The 14,920-nt window shown below is 47.0% G+C and overlaps 1 protein-coding gene across 6 annotated transcripts in view; it reads left to right on the forward strand.

Moving 5' to 3' along the window:
- The window catches only part of LOC124605323 (formin-like protein), a 451,910-nt gene that overhangs the window by 334,789 nt on the left and 102,201 nt on the right, over positions 1–14,920 (forward strand). For all 6 annotated transcript variants that reach the window (XM_047136921.1, XM_047136920.1, XM_047136919.1 and 3 more), the window contains exons 3-4: positions 14,428–14,514; positions 14,707–14,786. In XM_047136921.1, the coding sequence (XP_046992877.1) occupies positions 14,428–14,514; positions 14,707–14,786 (167 nt within the window). The remainder of the gene's footprint in view (positions 1–14,427; positions 14,515–14,706; positions 14,787–14,920) is intronic.

The raw sequence follows: 14,920 nt of genomic DNA on the forward strand, positions 1-14,920 counted from the left end.
GAGTTGTAACACAGAAATAATGTGTTCCGGGCCTGTGTCTTCCACTGTTAATTAAGGATGTGCCGTTAAATCTTAGCAGTACTTTTCCCTTTTTTTCAGCCTGTGTAGGACTGACTGCTTTAGGAATTGTAACACTCGACGGCTTTAAACGTGATCACCGACCCGCAGAAGGTGATAGGCCAAGTCCTTGGGCGACCACCTCGCACTGCGTGTCTAATGCTTCCAAACAATGGCCGCTCCGTTTTCTTCCATTCTGTTTCACGCGGAACTAGAAAGTGACATCAGTATTGTTCCCAGCTGGCGTTTTTTCACCTTCAAGCTAGAAACATGGCAGCAAGTACTGCGATACTACCACGAGTGGCTTAAAAACCTTCGTACCGGCCAATTCTTTCGTTATATTTTTCTTCCTCTTTAATTTTACAGCATATAGTAATCCGCTACTAATCTGGTGAGGATCCGGCAGCCTTCAGAACTTTCTGAAGGTGTGAGCCTATTATTTTAGAAAGTGCTTCCTATCGTATAATTTTGGTTAAAAAACGCGAAGGGCGTTCAAAAGAAATGCAACGCATTTTTTTCTGAAAGCAGTTTCTCCGTTCAGTGTGAAGCCCTTACGCCTCCTTACTGGGAGGACCTTCGTGCCTACGTAGTACCACTCTACTGGTAGACGTCGGAGCCAACGTCTCGCTGCGTCAGTAACCTCCCCATCATCCGCGTACTGCTTCCCGCGAAGTGCATCCTTTGTTGAGCCAAATAAATGGCCTTAAAAAAAGTTCAAATGGTCACGAAATGATGTCACTTGGACCTTTGGAAGATAAAAATGACCTTGATATCAAAATAAACTGGAGAACTCAGTGTTTGTCAATTTTTACACTACTGGCCGTTAAAATTGCTACACCACGAAGATGACGTGCTACAGACGCGAAATTTAACCGACAGGAAGAAGAGGCTGTGATATGCAAATGATTAGCTTTTCAGCGCATTCGCACAAGGTTGGCGCCGGTGGCGACACCTACCACGTGCTGACGTGAGGATAGTTTCCAACCGATTCCTCATACACAAACAGCAGTTGACCGTCTTTGCCTGGTGAAACGTTGTTGTGATGCCTCGTGTAAGGAGAAGAAATGCGTACCATCACTTTTCCGACTTTGATAAAAGTCGGATTGTAGCCTGTGGTGTCACCGCCAGACACCACACTTGCTAGGTGGTAGCTTAAATCGGCCGCGGTCCATTTAGTACATGTCGGACCCGCGTGTCGCCACTGTGTGATCGCAGACCTAGCGCCACCACAAGGCAGGTCTCGAGATACGGAATAGCACTCGCCCCAGTTGTACGGACGACATTGCTAGCGACAATACGGACGAAGCCTTCCTCTCATTTGCCGAGAGACAGTTAGAATAGCCTTCTGCTAAGTCCATGGCTACGACCTAGCAAGGCGCCATTAGCCTTACCTAGTTGGAGAGTTAGCGTATAAATGTCTCAAGAAGAACGTTGTAAACCAACAAAGAATAAAGTTAAGTATATTCCAAAGCTACGTATTTTCTTTATAGCAGTCATAACTTATCTTGTTCCAGACTTGACGCCAGTCGGCGTGTGTGTACGCGTGCCTTTCGCCTCCCTTCTCAGTGTGGCGTAACTAGCTTGTTACGCCACAACATAGCCTATCGCGATTGCGGTTTATCGTATCGTGGCATTGCTGCTCGCGTTGGTTGAGATCCAATGACTGTTAGCAGAATATGGAATCGGTGGGTTCAGGAGGGTAATACGGAACGCCGTGCTGGATGCCAACGCCCTCGTATCACTAGCTGTCGAGATGACAGGCATCTTATCCGGATGGCTGTAACGGATCGTGCAGCCACGTCTCGATCCATGGTCAGTAGATGGGGACGTTTGCAAGACAACCACCATCTGCAGGAACTGTTCGACGTTTGCAGCAGCATGGACTATCAGCTCGGAGACCATGGCTGCGATTATCCTTGACGCTGTATCACAGACAGGAGCGCCTGCGATGGTGTACTCAACAACGAACGTGGGTGCACGAATGGCAAAACGTCATGTTTTCGGATGAATCCAGGTTCTGTTTACAGCACCGTGATGGTCGCATCCCTGTTTGGCGACATCGCTGTGAACGCACATTGGAAGCGTGTATTCGTCATCGCCATACTGGCGTATCACTCGGCGTGATGGTATGGGGTGCCATTGGTTACACGTCTGTCACCACCTCTTCGCATTGACGACACTTTGAACAGTGGACGTTACATTTCAGATGTGTTACGACCCGTGGCTCTAGCCTTAATTCGATCCCTGCGAAACCCTACATTTCAGCAGGATAATGCACGACTGCGTGTTGTAGGTCCTGTACGGGCCTTTCTGGATACAGAAAATGTTCGACTGCTGCCCTGGGCAGCACATTCTCCAGATCTCTCACCAACTGAAAACGTCTGGTCAATGGTGGCCGAGCAACTGGCTCGTCACAATACGCCAGTCACTATTCTTGATGAACTGTAGTATTGTGTTGAAGCTGCATGGACAGCTGCACCTGTACACGCCATCCAAGCTCTGTTCGACTCAATGCCCAGGCGTATCAAGGCCATTATTACAGCCAGAGGTGGTTTTTATGGGTACTGGTTTCTCGGGATCTATGTTCCCAAATTGTGTGTGAATGTAATCACATGTCAGTTCTAGTATAATATATTTGTCCAATGAATACCCGTTTATGATCTGCAGTTCTTCTTGGTGTTGCAATTTTAATGGCCTGTAGTGTCTTTAATCGTACAATTTTCACAACTCCGGTAATAAGACTGTTTTATGTCCCTCGTTACTGTTGTTGTTGTTATTGTTGTCTTCAGTCCTGAGACTGCTTTCATTCAGCTCTCCATGCTACTCTATCCTGTGCAAGCTTCATCCTCTCGCAGTACCTACTGCAACCTACATCCTTCTGAATCTGCTTAGTGTATTCTTCTCTTGGTCTCCCTCTACGAATATATCTGATAAACACTATAAAGCTGCAACCAGTTAACTTTATATAGGCATAACTGTGATATTAAGTTATTAGCTTCAATTGAGTCGCCAGACCTTAAAAAAAATCGTATATGAAGTTTAACCACACACAAACTACGTGAATAACATTGTGATTTTGAAGCTAGTTCATAACGGACTTACAGACTTATAACAACCACTGCTCTTGTCTAGTTTTATTAGTGGTATTGAGTCTTAAGGAGAATTACCTGCACATATAACACCGGAAAATAATAGAAAGTTCTCCCAAAAAATTTTCGCGTAACAAATTACACTGGAAATGTTTTTTGTTAAGTATTTGATTACCTTCATAAAATAATGTTGTGGTAGATGGCAGGCGAATTACGGCTTTCCTCGACATAAGTAGACGTCTGAACAGCCCAGCGCTTCATTGGGCATGTTCCTTTTGGAGGCTGTGCGCCCATGCTTTCTCCTATAAAACCATATAAAAAATCTAACCGACTAGCAGTGAAAGTAATGAACAAAACATGCGATATAGCCAAACATGTTTATGCCTTTTTTTTTGTTGATGTCTAAAAACACACAACACTCCACAGTAAGTTGCTGCAAAATTACACTGGCAATGGCGCAAATGTGCTGAAACTTTTTTTTTTGTAAAATTTCTGAGTCTATGGCCGCAATAAATCGTTCAAATTCAGTTACTGTGGTAGAATTCTCGAATACCATAAAGGAAAAGAAATCTGTCATGCAATGCCTGCTGCAAAATCTTTCGTCAGTTAGTCTTAACTGTCCAAGAACGCTCTGCGAGTCGCATATTTCAAGTGCGTCCGTTCCAAGGCGACCCGTGTGTGCACCGACGGACGGAAATACCATTGCTTGCCGTGGACAACGGTCCGAAGGACACAGTGGCGACCGCAGTCCAACTCTAATACAATTGGCGTCCAAAAGCAATCCAATTTTTGTACACATCGCAAAAAAGAAAAAAAAAGGAATAATCAGTCAAATCGTGCTCGGAATCCTGACGGCGGGCTTCCCGAGATCATCGTTTGTGTACCTGTAGAAGGCTGCTGCACCAGGCGTTGGAATGCCAATCTTTCTGAGACAATTACTCTGGAGTGCAATCAGGAACTATTTAGTAACCAACCCCTCTCTCCGCTCCTGACGCCGTTCGACCCACTGTCACCAACTTGAGTCCTTGACTGAACTTCAGAATGAAAAAGAATTTTTCTTGAACCTTCAGTTTTTAAAATGATGAAATATAAACCATTGTTTTTGTAGGTGTTTTATTGATCCATGAACTACTGAAACAGTTATAGGTACTGCTTATGTGGAACAGCCTTTTTTATATTTGGTTTGCTCTCTCTCTCTCTCTCTCTCTCTCTCTCTCTCCCTCCCTCCCTCCCTCCCTCCCTCCCTCCCTCCCTCCCTCCCCCCCTCTCCCTCCCTCCCTCCCCCCTCTCCCTCCCTCCCTCCCCCCTCTCCCTCCCTCGTCTCCCTCCCCCCCCCCCCCCTCTCTCTCTCTCTCTCTCTCTCTCTCTCTCTCTCTCTCTCTCTCTCTCTCTCTCTCTCTCTCTCCCCCCCTCTCTCTCTCTCCCCCCTCCCTCTCCCTCCCCCTCTCTTTCTCTTTGTGTGTGTGTGTGTGTGTGTGTGTGTGTGTGTGTGTGTGAGAGAGAGGGGGGATGAATGAATGATGAAGCAGCTCTCCGTTCATCGGACATCCTTCTTTCTCTGCACCGCTCATCTCCCTAACGTCACTTTATCAACCGCAACCTGCACCTCCATTCAAATACAACCACGTTAAAACGAGCAGAAAAATGCTGCTATCGGAGCACAAAAAAGGGGAATATGCCCCTGTTTAAAACACTAACTGAAAAGTGGGGCACCAGCTGCCTCATTCTACCTTCCTCAGCACGTTTAAAAATTGTCCCAAAAACTTCGGGATGCGAACATATTCGCTCTGTTTGTAACGTGCAGCTCACCTTTTCTCTCACAATCGTCCCTAACTGTAACTCGCTCACATCCACTAGTCCATCGCCGTAAGTCGCTGATACCCATCCACCCACTCCCATTTGCCCATTGTCACTCACTCACTCGTTTCACCCCAACTCACTGGCATAATCTCTCTCTCTCTCTCTCTCTCTCTCTCTCCTGACTCTGCCACCGCCTCCTTCGCCCTGTCCTACTACAACAGTCTCCTCTCAATGTCGCTTGTCTCGCACTTGCTCGCTCTTACTGCTACTATTTCATTCATTCCTGCTCACTGTCAGTATCTCTCCCTTACTCGTTGTCGTTGTCACGCACTCTCATTATCACTGCTTCTCACCCACTTTCACTTTCTCCCTTTCTTCATTCCTCTCGCGCTGACACTGTCTTATGCACTCTTTTCCTAGCACTGTTCTGTCACTGTCTACTACGTTCCACGGCCTCTGTGTACCTGTCATTCTTTCACACTGTCATTGTCTCCTGTACTCTTTCTGTACCACATCTACTATCTTCCAGTATTTAGTACTTTTCTGTCTCTTTCCCATTGCCACTGTCTTTTTCTCGCTCAACATAAAAAAGCACGAAAATGTTTGCATGCCAAAATTTTTGAGAGAATTTTTAAATGTGCTGAGGAAGGCAGAGTGAAACACTTGCCCCTCTTGGAATTTGGGTTTCGGAGTTTTAGTTCATTGCAGAGTTTCCAACATATCTAGAATTATTTGTCTGTGATTGTGCTGAATTCCATATTTAACATACTGAACGCTACGGAAAATATTGTGGCCTCAGCGTCAGCTGTTTTAAGATAGCTTTGCGCTTCTTTCAGGAGAAACTCTATGGTTTCCTTGGTGCGTCAGCAGTTTCGCCTGTGTCTAGTACTCAAGGAGGATATAGCCCTTCACAGAGCCGTGCAGAAATAGTGTCATGAATCCCTCCTCTATCACGTTCTCATAACTGCCCTTAACGAGTTGCGGGAAAGGGCGCATCCGGCATCCTGACGCGTTGAATCCCTAGCATATTCCCAGGGTACCCACCTCCTCCCTCGTCAACGCTGCGCAAATATTTCCTGCCGCGCGGTTGGTGCCTTGTCACGGTTTGCGCGACTCCACACGTCGGAGTCGAGTTCTCCCTCGGGCGTGTCTGTGTGTGTGTCTCTGTGGGCGTGTCTGTGTGTGTCTCTGTGGGCGTGTCTGTGTGTGTCTCTGTGGGCGTGTCTGTGTGTGTCTCTGTGGGCGTGTCTGTGTGTGTCTCTGTGGGCGTGTCTGTGTGTGTCTCTGTGGGCGTGTCTGTGTGTGTCTCTGTGGGCGTGTCTGTGTGTGTCTCTGTGGGCGTGTCTGTGTGTGTGTGTCTCTGTGGGCGTGTCTGTGTGTGTGTGTCTCTGTGGGCGTGTCTGTGTGTGTGTGTCTCTGTGGGCGTGTCTGTGTGTGTGTGTCTCTGTGGGCGTGTCTGTGTGTGTGTGTCTCTGTGGGCGTGTCTGTGTGTGTGTGTCTCTGTGGGCGTGTCTGTGTGTGTGTGTCTCTGTGGGCGTGTCTGTGTGTGTGTGTCTCTGTGGGCGTGTCTGTGTGTGTGTGTCTCTGTGGGCGTGTCTGTGTGTGTGTGTCTCTGTGGGCGTGTCTGTGTGTGTGTGTCTCTGTGGGCGTGTCTGTGTGTGTGTGTCTCTGTGGGCGTGTCTGTGTGTGTGTGTCTCTGTGGGCGTGTCTGTGTGTGTGTGTGTCTCTGTGGGCGTGTCTGTGTGTGTGTGTGTGTCTCTGTGGGCGTGTCTGTGTGTGTGTGTGTCTCTGTGGGCGTGTCTGTGTGTGTGTGTGTCTCTGTGGGCGTGTCTGTGTGTGTGTGTGTCTCTGTGGGCGTGTCTGTGTGTGTGTGTGTGTCTCTGTGGGCGTGTCTGTGTGTGTGTGTGTGTCTCTGTGGGCGTGTCTGTGTGTGTGTGTGTGTCTCTGTGGGCGTGTCTGTGTGTGTGTGTGTGTCTCTGTGGGCGTGTCTGTGTGTGTGTGTGTGTGTGTCTCTGTGGGCGTGTCTGTGTGTGTGTGTGTGTGTGTCTCTGTGGGCGTGTCTGTGTGTGTGTGTGTGTGTGTCTCTGTGGGCGTGTCTGTGTGTGTGTGTGTGTCTCTGTGGGCGTGTCTGTGTGTGTGTGTGTGTCTCTGTGGGCGTGTCTGTGTGTGTGTGTCTCTGTGGGCGTGTCTGTGTGTGTGTGTCTCTGTGGGCGTGTCTGTGTGTGTGTGTCTCTGTGGGCGTGTCTGTGTGTGTGTGTCTCTGTGGGCGTGTCTGTGTGTGTGTGTCTCTGTGGGCGTGTCTGTGTGTGTGTGTCTCTGTGGGCGTGTCTGTGTGTGTGTGTCTCTGTGGGCGTGTCTGTGTGTGTGTCTCTGTGGGCGTGTCTGTGTGTGTGTGTCTCTGTGGGCGTGTCTGTGTGTGTGTGTGTGTCTCTGTGGGCGTGTCTGTGTGTGTGTGTGTCTCTGTGGGCGTGTCTGTGTGTGTGTGTGTCTCTGTGGGCGTGTCTGTGTGTGTGTGTGTCTCTGTGGGCGTGTCTGTGTGTGTGTGTGTCTCTGTGGGCGTGTCTGTGTGTGTGTGTGTCTCTGTGGGCGTGTCTGTGTGTGTGTGTGTCTCTGTGGGCGTGTCTGTGTGTGTGTGTGTCTCTGTGGGCGTGTCTGTGTGTGTGTGTGTCTCTGTGGGCGTGTCTGTGTGTGTGTGTGTCTCTGTGGGCGTGTCTGTGTGTGTGTGTGTCTCTGTGGGCGTGTCTGTGTGTGTGTGTGTCTCTGTGGGCGTGTCTGTGTGTGTGTGTGTCTCTGTGGGCGTGTCTGTGTGTGTGTGTGTCTCTGTGGGCGTGTCTGTGTGTGTGTGTGTCTCTGTGGGCGTGTCTGTGTGTGTGTGTGTCTCTGTGGGCGTGTCTGTGTGTGTGTGTGTCTCTGTGGGCGTGTCTGTGTGTGTGTGTCTCTGTGGGCGTGTCTGTGTGTGTGTGTCTCTGTGGGCGTGTCTGTGTGTGTGTGTCTCTGTGGGCGTGTGTGTGTGTGTGTCTCTGTGGGCGTGTCTGTGTGTGTGTGTGTGTCTCTGTGGGCGTGTCTGTGTGTGTGTGTGTCTCTGTGGGCGTGTCTGTGTGTGTGTGTGTCTCTGTGGGCGTGTCTGTGTGTGTGTGTGTCTCTGTGGGCGTGTCTGTGTGTGTGTGTGTCTCTGTGGGCGTGTCTGTGTGTGTGTGTGTCTCTGTGGGCGTGTCTGTGTGTGTGTGTGTGTCTCTGTGGGCGTGTCTGTGTGTGTGTGTGTGTCTCTGTGGGCGTGTCTGTGTGTGTGTGTGTGTCTCTGTGGGCGTGTCTGTGTGTGTGTGTGTGTCTCTGTGGGCGTGTCTGTGTGTGTGTGTGTCTCTGTGGGCGTGTCTGTGTGTGTGTGTGTCTCTGTGGGCGTGTCTGTGTGTGTGTGTGTGTGTGTGTGTCTCTGTGGGCGTGTCTGTGTGTGTGTGTGTGTGTGTGTGTCTCTGTGGGCGTGTCTGTGTGTGTGTGTGTGTGTGTCTCTGTGGGCGTGTCTGTGTGTGTGTGTGTGTGTGTCTCTGTGGGCGTGTCTGTGTGTGTGTGTGTCTCTGTGGGCGTGTCTGTGTGTGTGTGTCTCTGTGGGCGTGTCTGTGTGTGTGTGTCTCTGTGGGCGTGTCTGTGTGTGTGTTTCTCTGTGGGCGTGTCTGTGTGTGTGTGTCTCTGTGGGCGTGTCTGTGTGTGTGTGTCTCTGTGGGCGTGTCTGTGTGTGTGTGTCTCTGTGGGCGTGTCTGTGTGTGTGTGTCTCTGTGGGCGTGTCTGTGTGTGTGTCTCTGTGGGCGTGTCTGTGTGTGTGTGTGTCTCTGTGGGCGTGTCTGTGTGTGTGTGTGTCTCTGTGGGCGTGTCTGTGTGTGTGTGTGTCTCTGTGGGCGTGTCTGTGTGTGTGTGTCTCTGTGGGCGTGTCTGTGTGTGTGTGTGTCTCTGTGGGCGTGTCTGTGTGTGTGTGTGTCTCTGTGGGCGTGTCTGTGTGTGTGTGTGTCTCTGTGGGCGTGTCTGTGTGTGTGTGTGTCTCTGTGGGCGTGTCTGTGTGTGTGTGTGTGTGTCTCTGTGGGCGTGTCTGTGTGTGTGTGTGTGTGTGTCTCTGTGGGCGTGTCTGTGTGTGTGTGTGTGTGTGTCTCTGTGGGCGTGTCTGTGTGTGTGTGTGTGTGTGTCTCTGTGGGCGTGTCTGTGTGTGTGTGTCTCTGTGGGCGTGTCTGTGTGTGTGTCTCTGTGGGCGTGTCTCTCTCTGTGTGTGTGTGTGTGTGTGTGTGTGTGTGTGTGTGTGTCTCTGTGGGCGTGTCTCTCTCTGTGTGTGTGTGTGTGTGTGTGTGTGTGTGTGTGTGTGTGTGTGTGTGTGTGTGTGTTTTGGCCCTATTCGTATTATATAACCCAAGGGATCGATGACCTCAGCAGTTTGGTCCCATAGGAACTTACCACAAATTTTAATTGTATACCTGACAGACATCTTTCCCCAGTTCCCTCAAACAAATCCCCTTGTCCTTTGCTGCACAGGTTAATCATAACCGTAGTTATCTCTTCTCCTTTTGCAAACAAGACCTGCGGGGGCTTGTGTGTGCCGCCTGTACTCAAAGTGTGAATCAAGTAAAACAGTTGGAAACAAAAGAGAAGAAGAGGGTGAAATTTCGAGGTAGGAAAACTGCAAATTCTATGGAGTGCAACACAGCTGTACATGCAGTCACAGAGCTAGAAGTCTGCATACCAGTTGAAACAACTGTACGAGAACGTGCCAGTTGAGTAGACAGGACCATACTCGTTCAGCTCTAGGTTGTGAAGTCAGCATTGTCGGCCAATCGGAATTTGGTTTCGGTAAGATATAATAAGTTCAATGCACAGGTCAATACACGGGTTAGCTCTTAGGCCATGATACGTGTACAACTTCATCAAATCAAGTTATATAAAAAATTCATTTTAGAATCTTGCCGTCTTGGATAAATTTCTTCGGAAGCCCATGTGCTCTTTCTGGTAATGAATTCTTTCTCGAACGTGTGGACAAATTTGACGGATACGTATATGCGACCTTTCAACACGTCTACATAATATGCAGTTTTTCTTCAACGCAGCAGACGATACGTAAGTGTTTAGACAGGAAGATAATAAACTCTTGAACTGTGGTGCTACAGATCACGTAACTAATGAGGTACTGAATGAATTTGGGGGACAAATTTGTGGCACAAGTTGACGAAAAGAAGGGATCGGTTGATATGACGAATTTGAAACAAGCATCGCCATTTTAATATTAAAGGGAAGTGAGGGAGGGGGGGAGGGGTAAAAATTGTGGAGGAAGACCAAGAGATAATTACAGTAAGCAGATATGGGATGGTGTAGGTTGCAGTAGTTACTCGGAGATGTAGAGGCTTGCATGGGATAGAGTAGCAACAAGACGACGACGACGACGACAATAATTTGGGTTTCAACCATGTCCCTCCCAATTTCTTTGTCCCATGTTTTACCCATTTTTAATTTACCAAAATAAGTGAGCAATCTTTTTATCATTCATCCTTCGGATGTGACAATAGAACGCTCTTCCTCTTTTCTAATCCTGTCTAGAATGTATAAAGGCGTCTTGTGTATTTTGTTTACTCTTTAACTGCCCCAAAATTTTCCGTAGTATTTTTGTGTTTTCCAATGCTTCCATCGTCATTTTGTTCAGAGCTACATTCCACCACATAAAATACTTCTGGACGAATTGCTGTTGAGTAGTGTTTAAGTTGAGCACCGAGGGAATTTTTATTGTATACATGCTTTTCATCTTCTCAACTCTTGCTGTAATGACATCTTTTTCCGAAAATATACTTCCATGTGAATATGGAAAAATTGAGAAAACTAACAGTTTTCATTAACTTGGGAACCGTCTTAATGTTTGCATACATATGGTTTTCCGAAACCAGATCTGGAAGCGTGTTTTTTCAGCCTGTTCTTTGTTAGAGCTAGGTAGTTTGCAAACAGTCTCTTTGTAAGTGGCCCCTTTTGTAACCTAATCCAACTCCCTCATTGATGTGGCTTTGCCCTGATGACATTCTCCATTCCCTTACGACTTTTTCTAGAATACTATTTAAGAGCTGTAGGGAGAGACCATCTCACTGCCTCGCTCAAGTTTTAATCTCAGAACTTCTAGAAATTTTAGCTCTAAATTTCCCATTAGAATGGGTGTTCGTTTAATTAGAGCAGCGGTTTTACTGCATACACCCAGTTCGTTGAGAATTTCAACAGTGACTTCCTTTCGACAGAGTCATAACCTTCACGGAAGTCAAGAAAAGTGATTACGAATTTTTTATCTATTATTTTCAGATACATTATTGTAAGTTGAAAATCTGCTCAGGTCATGCTTATTTTTTTCGATATTCACAAATTTAGAACCCAAGAAGAATGGTCAGTATTCCGGGACATGACAGCAACGATCCTTCGAAGCAAAAAGTTCTAGTAAACATGGGCTGTAAAATGCCTACCGTACCTTAAGAGCCATGAGCAGTTCTTCAGTAGAAAAGATGTGTTTCACGGGAGGATCAGGCCAAGATATGCACTTTAAAATCCTTATGTAATGGACATTTTTTCCTTGTTTTCATCCATACTACCACTTCTTAAAAATACGGAAAACAAAGAGCTTACTGAAAGCAAAAAGCTTACTAGAGAAGAGATTTGTTTCACTTCAGGTATGTATTTTAGAGCCCATGTTTATTAGGCTTTCGTGCTTCGAATAGTAGTTTCTGTCATGTCCCTGAAAACTGATCATTCCTCCTGTGGCAGCCCCCACCACGCGAGTGTATCGGAAGTAAGATATGCGTTAACATCTTCCGTGCGTATCCGTTGCAGTAATGCACAGGTATTTATTTTCGCGTTGCTGTAGTCTGGGGAAGAGGTTTCCGTGGCAACCATTGGAATATGACACTAGTACTGGCCCAGAGATGTTTTTCTTTTGGTGGGGGCGGTAGCGCGGCGCAGGATTGACACGTGACGTGTGTGCGTGCAGCTTGTGCGCTGCGTGACGCATAGTGCAGTGTCACGGACAGGAATAGCACGGCCACTGCCCGCAGCAACTCCCCTCTACTGTTCCGGGGACGCAGACAGCTTCCCGGAAGCGCTCGGCCAGCACCAGTCGCTGCGCTAGGCCCCCAACGGTGCATCCCCCGGGAGGGGAGGGAAGCTGGGAAGCAGAGGTTTCCTGCTGTCCTTCACCGCGTTCGGCACGATTGTATGGGGCATTGTTTCACCCTGCCGTTATCAACGGAGGCAGGCGGCTCTGCGTGACTGCGATCCACAATGATGACGGTAGCGCACTCGATTTATTCCCCTAAACTTTGTAGGATTTCTCGCAATCAACAACACTGCCAAACACATGGAGATAGAAGTTGAAGCTGCATGCGAGATTGTTGACGCTAGACTCAGTATCGAGGCTGGACACGGATTCCTAAAAGATTGGTCATGCGAAATCCAACTCGTGGTTTTCTCTCGTTACATCCTGAAAGATATGGATCAAGGCACTCAGAAAACCGCAGTATGTTTCGATTTCTGAAAAGCATTGGATTTAGTGCCACATCCATGCTTATTATATAGAAAGTACAGTCCTATGGGCTATCAACTGAAATTAGTCACTGGGTTGAAGACTTCTTGGTAGGGAGTGCACGTTCCGCATTGTATAAGAAATTACCATATAAAAGTGCTTTAAATGAGTCGGGACTGAAATACTTATATGGTTTGGGCAGATTTCCGAGCTACACACGTTCTGCCCTGATGCTGTATTACTATACAGCATCACTGTTTCTCTCTGCAACATAAATGCCACTTCAGCGTAATGGCAGTTATGTACCACTGATCTGTGAGTTTTATCACAAATTCAGCAACCGTGGGAACTGCCACACAAGAGTCAGGGTGCACTTACATGGATCTCTGTATTTTACTATCGTAGAAAATTGTGTAACTTGCATATTCCATGGATTTTGGATGATGAATTTGTATTCTGGCATGACTGAGAGACTACAGCCGTTGGGATATGAGAATGAAAAAAAGGTTCTCTATGTTGTCTGGTTTGATATTAATTGCAAAGGAAAATTTCACCAGAGAAAACGTGTCACAATTACTGGCAAGTGTCTTAACTTAAGGATGCGGAAAGTTAGTACTACTGATTGATGTAAATAACAGTAAAAGTGGTATACTTTCTAGCTTTCGGAACTAATGGCTCCTCCAGGGGCGGGAAGAGAGGAGCAAGTTGTCGAAGATTAATAGGAAGAGCAGATCAGAGAGAGAGAGAGAGAGAGATAGATAGATAGATAGATAGATAGATAGAGAGAGAGAGAGAGAGAGAGAGAGAGAGAGAGAGAGAGAGAGAGAGAGAGAGAGACACTTGCCTCATAATGAGGATGAGGGCAGAAAGATCTGATATGGTAAACGAAGATCTGCCCTCGTCCTCACTACAAGTAGGTGTCCCTCATCCTGGGCCCTGATTGAACTGCCCTTTTTAAACTATGGGGGGAGGGAGGTGCGCAACGACTTGGAGAGAGATCAACAGCAACTGCAGTATGGCTTTTATTTGTGGTAACACCATCAGCTGTATGTGATTACTGCAACTAAACCGTGGCCAGGGACCAGTTTGACTGTCCCCCCCCCCCCCCTCTTGTTCACCCCGTCCTTCCCCCACTACCCCCTGCCAATGCATGCAGCTGCTACCCCTCTGGACACTTCACATGGGAAAAACTCGTCCAAAGCCTGGTTTTATCACCAATAATATTGCCATGTGCGTATCTCCATACCTGTTCCCACAAAATTGATCCTCAACCTCATGAGCTTAATTGTTCTTGCTGCCACCTATCCCTACAAAGGTTTATAGTGTTAAGATCCTCCATCCACAGACCTTGTCAGACTACAGTGGGATAGTGGTCAGCACACTGGACTTGCATTCAGGAGGACAGTGGGTCAGATCCCCATCTGGTCATACAGATTTAGGTTTTCAAAGATTTTCCTAAATCACATACCTAAAATTTCAGGTAGGTCCCTTCCAAAGGGCCTAGCAGATTTCATTCCCCATCCTTGCCTAATCTGAGCTAGTGCTACATCTCTAGTGACCTCATGGTCTATGGGATATTAAAATTAATTTTCCGTTCTCCGTTTCCCACACACCTTCATGAGCCTTCTTTGGCTGTTTCCTACCCCTTTCCCCACATTCCTGAATACCAGTGCACAAAATGTGATCACCATTGATTGCATTTGGTGAAGCCTTTCTGGCACCTCATGTTGCTGGTGTCTTTCCCTGCTAATTTTCCTCTACAATTGCCTAGGCCCTCCTTTACCCTCATCTTTTCTATGTTGATTTCATCAGCCCCATTAGTTCAACTAATCACTCAGACAGCTGTTGTTTGAGACTGTGAATTGGAATCAGCATTATTTGTCATTTGAAACTCAAGGATGTATTGTCAAAGCAAAGTAATCAGAGAACAATCACAGTAATTACAACATCTTTTTGTTTCAGGAAAGAGTGCACGCAAAAGATCCACCTGCACACTACCTCAACAAGTTACGCACATACCTGGATCCGAAGGCATCCCGCAGCAGTCGTGTAAGTAAAATGCTGAAATATATAAAAAATTAGTACGTTATGTATATTTCTTCATTTGTAATTTATTATAGAGAGGGTTATATATCTGGTAAAAAATAAATTGTTTTGTTGTTATTGTCTTGATATTTATTCTTTCAGTAAAGTGGGGATATACATGGTTTTAGTCCTGAAAATCTGTTTATTCTCTTCTAGAAAAGAAAGATGGTTGGCGATGCTACATCTACGCAGGTTCTCAGGGATCTCGAAATATCTTTACGGACTAATCACATAGAGTAAGTAAATGTCACATAACAACAGTATCTGTGTATAACTAAAGAATAATATATTCCATGGAAACTACTTGGCCACTTCTGATGACAGTCAGGAACAAAGCTAAATTTTGTGTTGATATTAGATAACGTCGCCA

The sequence above is a fragment of the Schistocerca americana genome, chromosome 3 (genome assembly GCF_021461395.2).
Source record: "Schistocerca americana isolate TAMUIC-IGC-003095 chromosome 3, iqSchAmer2.1, whole genome shotgun sequence".
NCBI lineage: Eukaryota > Metazoa > Arthropoda > Insecta > Orthoptera > Acrididae > Schistocerca > Schistocerca americana.